Raw genomic sequence first — 10,378 nt, forward strand, 5'->3', positions numbered from 1 at the left:
ATTCGCACCATAATTTCATGACTGAGGTTTGTTTTTCTTGTTATTAATTAAAAATAAATAAATATAAACAAATAAAGGTATTTTTCTCTTATTTTTAGTTCTTGGTACAACCTACCCCGGTATGTGTTACACTTTGCCCCGTATGTGGGGTAAGTTGAAACAACACGATTTTTTTTTTGGAAGCTTTATTTTTCAACATTACCGTTATGTTTTGCTAAATTTTTATGAGGGATCTTGGAGCTAAGACATGGGTCTTTAATTTAAAAAAGGTCTGGTTGACCCACTTTCAAATTTATAGGAGAACCATCGATTTCAGAAAAAAGTGTTACATTTGGCCCCACTCTCCCCTATAACAATTTTATATGAGAATATATTTTCTTCTTTTAACTTTTTAGAGCGTGATTTTAGTGTAATCAAGTTTTAGTTTTTGAACTTTTTTGTTTTTTAATACCTACATATTATGATAGCATTAAAGTGAAGAACGGAACGATCCAAGTATGCCATTTGATTTCATGCATAAAAAGCAATTTTTAGAAACAAAAAATTCGAAAATTGTTAGAGCCGTTTTTACTTGCGATATAGGTACTATAGGGCAAGTTTAGGATTCGTAAAAAAAATCGAACTCGAGATAACAATTTTACATGACATTACGATGATGGAGAATGCCAAAAAAGTGGGTCCGGCAATTCTGTCTGTCTGTCTGTCTGTCTGTGTGTCTGTCTCTATCTGGAGCTGCAGCCTAAACGAGTGAAGTGATTTTCTTCAAACTTGGTAGTTAGCAGTTTTTGGTGATTCCCTAGAGGGGAAATTGAAATTTTTTTTTTATGACCAAAACTAACGGTACCTGCCATATAACGGAAATAGAAAAGTTAATTTTTTTCAAAAACGGCTCTAACGATTTTGATTAAAATTTTTGTGTGTAGTACTACACATAAGAGCCAACTTTTTAAATAAAAAAAATATTTTTTGTACCGTTATTAAAGGTACCTGTCATAGAACGGTTTTTTTCGTTTCTTAATATCTCGTACAACATTAACCCGATTTAAATGAAAATTTTTATACAAAAGTGTGTAAGTAAAGATAATATTAAAATTTTAGAAAATTTTCAAAAAACCCATTTTTGGTTTTTTAAAAAATATTTCAAAATTTTTTTTTGAAAAATCAATTTTTTGAAAACGGATCAATGAAAAATTTTGAAATTTAGTTTTTATGTGTAAATTAATTATTTCTTCAAAATGGCATACCAACTTTTTTTTTGAAAAATGTTAAAAAAAATTTATATATAAAAAACTATTTTTTTAAAAAACGGTTCCTACAATTTTCAAAAAATTTTTTCTAAAAATACCTTTTTATACAAGAAATAAAATAGCATATTTATTTTTTTATTTAAGATAATTTAAAACGGAGTTTAATTCTAATATATAAAAATCTCCTGTCGCAGTGTTTGTTACAAAACTCCTCCGAAACGGCTGGACCTATTTTTATGAAATTTTGTACGCATATCGGGTAGGCCTGAGAATAGGCCAACATCTATTTTTCATACACGTAAATGGTAAGGGTGGTCCAGCATATATTTTTGTTTTGAATATTTTTTGGAAAAACATTTTTTTTAATTTTTTTGTGATTCACTATTGAAAAATACATTATAACTTAAAATTTAAAACATTCTAAGATCAACCAATATTTTTTAATCGAAATTTTTTGTTGAAAAGTAAAGTGTTTTATTATTGTGAAAGGTAAGAATTATGTTGGATTTTGTTATTGGTTGGTAGTTGGAGTAAAGAGTAAGATAAATAATATGTGACGATAAGGACAGTTTGGTCAGTTTTGTTGATTAGAATTCTTTGGTGTCAACTGGGAAATCGAATGTGAAATTGATGCTTGGTATTTGTTTTGCCCGAAAACCGAAAACAATATAGTCTTAGAACCCAGAGAAAATTTTGGGAGTGGAGGTATAACCGAAATGTGAGTACGCAGTTTTATAACTTTATGCGTTTTATCAACGAATTCAGTAGTAGTCTGGCAGCTTTAAATCGCGCTCTTATATGGCTAAGGGGGATTAAATAAAGAAAATTTTCCAGTGAAGGTGAGAAGGCTAATGGATTATGGAAAATATGTGTTCGCCGATTCTCAGACCAACCAATATGCACCAAAATTTCATAAAAATAGGTTTTTGAGACCCGATTTCTGGTGGTATTAAAAAAGTTTCACACACAACAGAGTCAAAAATTGGAAATAAATGCTAGAAAAGGTGGAACGAAGTCCGCCGGGTCAGCTAGTTAATTATAAAAACAGACTTAATTTTGTTTATACTACTTATGAAATTTCTTCAAAATATCAAATTTTAAATTTCTTGAATAAAAAGCTTTAACATTATAGTTACTTTAAGCATAAGAGCAAGTACGTGCGACCCCAGTCGTGCAATTTATTTTTAAATGTTTTTATATAAAAATTTTCTAACATTAAAAAAAAAGTTGGTATGCCATTTTTAAGAAAATATTATTCAACACATAAAAAGGAAATTTCGATAAAATTCTTTAACTCGTTTTCAAAAACTTGATTTTTCAAAAAAAAAAAAAATTGAAATATTTTTTAAAAATCCGAAAAATCTGTTTTTTGAAAAATTAAAAAAAATTTATACGATGATTGTTTTTAGGTTCCTGTATAAAAAGCTTGGTCGAAATCTGCTTTGTAGTTTACGAGAAATTCTTAATTCAAAAAAACAGTTCTATGACAGGTACCATTAATAACGATACAAACATTTTTTTTTAATTCCAAAAGAAGCTTTTATGTGTTACACTACCCACAAAAATTTTAATCAAAATCGTTCAAGCCGTTTTTGAACAAAATTTACTTTTCTATTTTCGTTATATCACAGGTACCATTAATTGTGTTCCTAAAAAAAATGCCAATTTGTCCTCTAGGGATTGAGATTGGGCATTCTAAATGTCTCGTATAGTTTCAATCATTGCATGATAATTCATATAAAAATGCAGTGGTCCCAATTTGTTTTTTAATTTGTTCAAAATACAACGAATACAAAAAGAATCAAAAATTAAAGAAATATCTACTTACACGTCTTTTAGTTTTAACATTTCTTTTTCGAGCATTTCACACACTTCAAGATATCTCCGGTCCAAGCACAAGCAATCCAGATTCAGTTTTTCAAATCTCTTAAGAATCAAAATCACAGATTCGGCCATGGGACAATCAGCAATTTGAGCTTTTACAAATTGTTGCATCTGAACTTCAGCTGATTCAATTGTCTTGACAAAAACATCATAGTCCTTGTCAAATGCTTCAATTCGAAAATCCAAAGGATCATAGGGTTTTCTGCTGATGGTTTCCCTCGCCAATTTTATTTGATCTCTAAACTTTTCCATTCCACTTATTTGAATTCGATCCAAAATTGCATAAGTAATCTCCGTACTGAAAATAACGTTTATCTAAAAATCATAGAAAAGTTATACAAAAATAAAATTAAAATTAAATATTGGTATATTACACCTTTTTTAAACGATCTAAAAACTTTTCCATATTCGTGAATATATAAACTGATGACATCACCCATGGTTCCTCATTTGATTCCTTCATATTTTCAACATTTTCAAAGTATGTAATTTTGTAAATGTTCATTAGTCTTCGGCAATTTTCTATTCTATCAATTAAAGTTTGAGGTGTTATTTTCCAGAGTTTGGAACGATTATTATCGGTTATGAATTTTTTGCTGGTGATTGTCAATTGATTTGTTATTTTAACAAAAAGACCAGTAATGTTACTGGGTGTGTTGAAAAAATGTGCTGTTTTGCATACATTTCTTATAGCAACCATTAAACCAGGAAGACTGCTTATTATGACATCAGGACTGGATCTTTAACAGAAAGAAAAATGTAATTTAATTTGTATCTTGTTCCGAGATTTTCTGAGTATTCAAAAAATAAGCATTTTAAACAGAATAGCCCCAGTAACCTTGTCGATTCTGTTGAAAAAGGTCTAAGTATTCGGACAGAAGAGGTTAACGCAACATAGCAAATCGCTTCAGTGGTTTGAGAGAAATTTGCGAGACCTATTTTTTTTAGCATTCTCCAGCTTCGTAATGTCAGCCCTCATTTTTATCTCGAATTCTAAGCTTTTTTTTACGAATCCTACACTTGTTCCTTAGTACCTTTATCGCAAGAATTAATAGATGCTAACGTTTTTTACAACAAAAAAGTATATTTTTGGAAAAAAAATTAAATAAGAAATAGTATCACTAAGTTAAAAAAAATGTCTAATATTGGGCTTAGTTAGATTGATTAGAATGGACTAGTGTGTTGGTTTCTTCTAAGCTGCTTTTCCGGTTTCAACGATATAATCAAATGTCATCATTTTCTAAAAACGTTTAGAACAACTTTAAAAATCGGCAAAAATTTGGGATAGAAACCAAGAGTAAAGAGTTTTTATAAAAAAAATTTAGGTGAAAGGGTGTTTTTTTCGTAGAGACAGTAAAATTTGTAACTGGTCCCAAAAAGCCAATGATTCATTTTATTTTTGGTTACGATGACAAATCTAACGTTTATACTTAAGTTCTTAGACGTTTTTAACGAATCATTGACTTTTTGGGGCCAATTACAGATTTTGCTGTCTCTTCGAAAAAAAAAACACCCTTTCACTTAAATTTTTTTATAAAAACTCTTTATTCTTGCTTTTTATCCCAAACTCAACGTTTTTACCAAATATCATTAGGGTGGCCCATCTTTTTTGTTTTCACTAAAAAAACACCCTTTTAAAAATGAAATTCTTATAGACACTTTAGATTCTTGTGTCTATTCTCAAAAGTAACATATAATTGCTGAACTGCAATAGGGTACCACTGGTATTACACACTTTTTCAAAGTATAAATATTTTCAATATTAACTCCTAAGTGGGCTTGAGGTCAATTTTGTTTATCCTAATATTTATTCGAATAAATATTAGGATAAACAAAATTGACCTCAAGCCCACTTAGGAGTTAATATTGTATATTAAAAAAGGTCACGAAGATAGAAATAATATATATATATTTTCTCCACACCTAAAAAAAAACACTTTCACATGGAAAAAAATGTATAGGTACATTAATTTTATTCCTGTTGAAGTAAACAAAACTAGCACTCTTCTTTTTAATCGGCAATTACTTTTCTTAGAGCAATTGTATTGACTTTATTTTTATGTCATTAGATTCAGCATCTAAAAATACTTTAAAAACATGTGTCATGTGATGATATTCCACAAACAATTTTTATCACTATATTTTTTATCTTCACCACCTCCCTCTTGTCCGCTAAAAACACTCTTCCACCCAACTTTTGTGTATAGACTTTTTTGATCCTTGGTTCTCATCCCAAAAGCAAACTTTTTGCCAAGTTTCATGAGTGTAACAATTTTTTTTTATTTGTTGATTTTATGTACCTGTACTATTGTAATTTTTAAAAGCAGTTTATGATTCTTTATTAATTGCGTTAATTCAGGTAAAAAATTCAGACTTTTGACCGGTTTTTGGGGGTAAATGCTCCATAGTGAGACGGTTCTAAAGATTTTTAAAGAACTTAGTGTTCAAAATGGTCTAAATGATTCTAATAAACTGTGTTTTTAGTTTTTTTTTCAAAAAATTAGAATGACACAAATATGGCTTTGTATTTCTTTTTTTGTGAAAAATGACATATTTTTTGCTTAACCCTTTCGAACCCAAGCTATGAAAATCAGTATTAAAAAATGTTTTTTCAGTATTATGGTGTCAAAAACATCAGAACTAAGAAATATGAATAGCAAAAAGTTATCTTCCAAAATAATAAGTAGCAAAACTAATATGTTATTCTCTTGTTACATGTAAGTAACATACACTGCCTATGGCTATGACCCTTAAAAAAAAAGTCGGACAACTGAGAAAATAACTTTTTATAGAACGGTACTTCTTTTAAGCCAAAAAACAAAAGACTTTCTGGATTTACATTTTTTATATCTTTTTTCCAAAATTATGACCATATAAAAAAAAATGTGAATTGCAGTCCCTTTTTCGATAAAAAAAAATTAAAAGTATGATATTTGACTAATTTTTTGTACTAATCCAGTAACAAGGCATTATTATCTTTCAATTAAGGTATCGAAACCTAAAAAATTATTAATGGAATAATTTTTTTCGAATTTTTAAAGATATGTTACATGAGAGTAATGCTGGTACCGAAAGGGTAAATCCCGATATAAATTTCTTTTCATGTTTTTTTCTAAAAACCTAACCAAAAGCTTTATTTTCCAGTGATTAGCTAACATAAAGAATCTTTGAACTACAAAACTTAGTACGTGCATTTTATTTTATGGAGGGATACGTTTTTTGTTTGTATTATTTCAGGCACTGAGAAGGTCGCTTTCACCTTGTGGTTCAAAATGATGAGTCACTGTGGTGTTTGCATAACTTTTTTTTGAAAAATCTGAAATGTCAGTGCATTACACCACGGAATACAACATCAATCGATTCAATAATTGCAATCATTTCCTCACCTTCTTTTTTTTTTATTATTTTAACTTCAAAAATGAATGAAATCATTATTGGTAAAAATGAACCCTCAAAAATCAGTTTAATTTTATATCGATTTCAACTCAATTTTAAGCGAAGAACCAATTTTGATACTAAGATTTTGAAGTTAATATAGATAAATAACACTGGTTAACAAGGGTTCTGTTGCCGGAACAAAAATATACTTTTCTGAAGGTTTTTGGTGTGCTGAACTCGAATCCGAAGTCAAAAAAATTCTAGCAGCTCCCGTTTTTGAGATATTACCGTTAGAAAATGCAAAAAAAACGTTTTTTTGAGTTTTTCGGACCTTATTCTATTGTATAAGGAAAATTGTTTGAGCATATTTAGTAACGGTTTCTATAAGAACTATTTCCCATCTTTCGATACCTGTTTAAATCTTTTCAACATCTTATGTATTGCCCGAGATATCTTAAAATGAAGTCAGTGGGTTTGGCTTCATATATCATAAAGAAGATAATAACATTATAAAATTTTTAAAAATATCAAACAACTGAGGATATCTCGGGAAGTAAAAAAGATATCGGAGAGATTTAAACAGATTTAAAAAGGTGGTAAATAGTTCTTATAAAAACCGTTACTAAATATGCTCAAACAATTTTCCCTATATAAAAGAATAAGGTCCGAAGTGCTGCACTTTCTAACGGTAATATCTCAAAAACGGGAGCTGCTAGAATTTTTTTGACTTCGGATTCAAGTTCAGCACACCGAAAACCTTCAGAAAAGTATATTTTTGTTCCGGCAACAAAAAAAAAGTTTAATTTTGTAAACCAGTGTAATAGTTAACATAATACAAAATACATCTGCAGAATCTTTTTTACTACAACATTACTTACCTATATAAAGGATCCCAAAATTTTTGCAGTGATGCTATATATCTTACATTGTCCTTAGCCTCATTGAGAGCCAAAGTTACATGACCATCAATTTCTGTCCATTTCTGAAAATATTGACAAATTTTAAATTAAAAAAATAAAGAAATAAACCAACTGCTGACCTTAAGAAGCTTAGAAGATCTCGATAATACCAAGCAAGTCTTATGATTTAAAAACGCCCTCGATGAAACAAACTCAATAATCGAAGTATATCTAGTTAGCAATCGTCTCCAATTGACCAATATTTGAAGTGGTCCAGCATCACTTGCATCGCGTTGAATTTGTTTACCTTCAACTAAAATTCCTTGAATTTGTCGCAGCCATTGAGCAAAATATCGCTGCACTAAATGAACTCTTGGAATGTTCTTTGAACTGGCCTCTATTTGATGTTTTGCCAATAGAAGTCCTTTAAATAAGCTATGTGAAACTTCGAAAATCACTCGACTTTGAACAGTTATATCTGAAGAGCTTATAAACTTATTATACATATCTAAGCCATGAAAGAACTTAATCTTTTGATCTTCTTCACACAATCCAAACTCTGTAACGGCTTCTAGAGATGGTGTTAGGATTTGCTGCATTAAATTTTTAACTACATTTAAAGACATGTCCTTTTTATCCGAATATAATGCAAACATTCCAATTTCATCAGAAATAGTTCGAGTTTCTATAGCTTTTTTATTACTATTTCGAAAAGCTACTACCCAGCGTCCATCCATTTGCACTTGGTCACTTTTGTAACAAATCAAACGAATAATCTTTGCATATTTAAGCTTTTCAACGTAACGTCCTGAAGCTGGGGGATATCCATTCATAGTTGCATTACAAAATAATGCAGAGAAATTGCCTTTTTCTTTGAAGAGGCCATTTAATAAATCAGTGTAGGCCTCATCATCAACAAGTCCTATTATTGCCTCATCTGTTGTTATTTCAAGAAAATCAGCGACAATTTCCAACACATAACGATGGTTTGCCCCCAAATTACTTATTCTTTGCTGTCGCTGATCCTTGAAAGCTTGAATTTTTTTCTTCTCTTGTTCTTCTTTTTCATGATCGGCTGCACTTCCACGTCTAGCAGATAGTTTTTGTATCTTATGAGATACTCCAAATAACTTATGGAGTCTTTTTATATTCCTTTCTGGATCCATATTTGAATTCAAATTTTTCAATAATGAAAAACTTATTTTTGAGATAAACTTTTCTCGGGTGACTTTTTTTGTTTTTTTTTTTATGTTAAGTTTTTTACTTGTAAGATTATCAAATAATTATTTAGGAATTTAGTTCTTTCGGAAATGGTAACGGGTTTAGGTTTATGTTGAGAAATCAGTTTGAATAATAATAAACCAGAACAAAAAGAAATGTGAATTAATCGATTTAAAGATTCAACATTATATTTGAGCAAAGTTGGGTCACTGTGGTGTATGTGTAATATTTTTTTATAGAAAACAAATTTTAAAAAGTTATTATAAAATTCTTATCACTGAACAATTATTCGAACCAAATGATTTTTTCTACACCAAAGGTCACCTGAGTGCATTTTTACCGATTTTAACTGAAGTCGATTGTCATAGAAGTTGGTTTTGTTTCACCCGCTATTGCTGTCCAATCCTTAAATAGTTAAACCCAACATTTGACGTTACAAAATTTTCATTTTATACTTTGCCAATTTCTACTTTTCCAAAAGGAAAATTTTGCATTTAGGTGACTTTTTACGTTGATTTTCTTATATTTACTTTTTATTGAAAATTTTTAGTAGAGTACTCATGAATACTCTTCCATCTCCAAAGAAAAACAGCTTAAGTATTTTTGCTGTAGTCTGTTTATGGAAAAAAAGTCGATCGTATTAGGTAACAAATTTGAAATTTTGTATTATTGTTTTCTATTTCGCCTCTATTGCTTTACCCTTCCATGGATTTGCAATTATTGTTGTTATGCCTTTATTAATATGTTATGCTAAATTGTATGCTTGTATATTATAAATTAGTTTGTTGCTCCAGTGCGGTTTTTATTTTCAAAAATTAGGTGCATCCGATGACAAATTAGCTTTCCCCATCACATTCCTTGGGCGCTAGTTGGTTAAGTTTCAGCAGCTCGTTGAATTTGATGCCTTGATACTACTTGGCAATATCTGGAATGATTTTACAATTTTCAATTGAACGATTGTTTCGTTCTAATATATTATTTTTTGGTCGAGTAAAACACAACTTTTCTCCGCTAAATACGAAAGAACATGAATACTTGAAAAATTGCCACAGGTTGATATTTTTGGTGTCTATCTTTTATTTGTCAGAACTCAATTTTTTGTTTAAATAAATTCTCGAGGCTTATTTTTTTCACTCTCATAAAGTGAACTCACGTAAGAATGAGTCGAAATTTTTAAGTGTGGAACATGATCAAGCTAAAAATTAAACCAATCATGATCAATTCAGCGAACTAAACCGAATTGTGTACGGATTTAACATTTCCGGTTTTACCATTTTTTGTCACAGCGGCTCTATTTACCTACCCAAAAATTACACTGGTCTGCAAAATTTAACTTTTTTTCTCCTTCAAATAATTTTTTAAAATTATGAAAGAGTTGACTTTCCTGAATCTACATCTGGTTGCAGAAAAATTCTGGCACGTACCATTTTTTTTATAATGATTTTTGAAAAATATGAGTAGTTTGCAGAAAATATTCCTTTTAGATTCAGTTGACCTAGTACAAAAATAAAACTATTATTCCCATTCAGCTCAAATTTGGAGGTCTTATTTCTCGTAGCATGATCTATTATAAGACACCAAATTTGTATTTAATAAATTAAAGTTTACACACATTTTAAGATACTAATTTACAAAAACAGCAAAAATATTGAAATCCTGTAGTTTTTTGTAAATCCCACATGAAAATGTGAAATCTCAACGCCAGTTATATTTAAAAGGTCAAATATGTACAAAAAAGTATAATTAAAT

General features: G+C 29.5%; 1 protein-coding gene across 1 annotated transcript in view; it reads right to left on the minus strand.

Moving 5' to 3' along the window:
• LOC129914289 (dynein axonemal heavy chain 8) overlaps positions 1–8,650 on the minus strand; it is a 57,311-nt gene extending 48,661 nt beyond the window's left edge. Inside the window, exons 1-4 of the mRNA XM_055993463.1 lie at positions 7,549–8,650; positions 7,388–7,491; positions 3,508–3,871; positions 3,076–3,446 (exon numbers count right to left, since the gene is read on the minus strand). Of these exons, the coding sequence (XP_055849438.1) occupies positions 3,076–3,446; positions 3,508–3,871; positions 7,388–7,491; positions 7,549–8,574 (1,865 nt within the window). The 5' untranslated portion in view covers positions 8,575–8,650. The remainder of the gene's footprint in view (positions 1–3,075; positions 3,447–3,507; positions 3,872–7,387; positions 7,492–7,548) is intronic.
• Between the last annotated feature and the right edge of the window lie 1,728 nt (positions 8,651–10,378).

This window comes from Episyrphus balteatus, chromosome 1 (assembly GCF_945859705.1).
Source record: "Episyrphus balteatus chromosome 1, idEpiBalt1.1, whole genome shotgun sequence".
NCBI lineage: Eukaryota > Metazoa > Arthropoda > Insecta > Diptera > Syrphidae > Episyrphus > Episyrphus balteatus.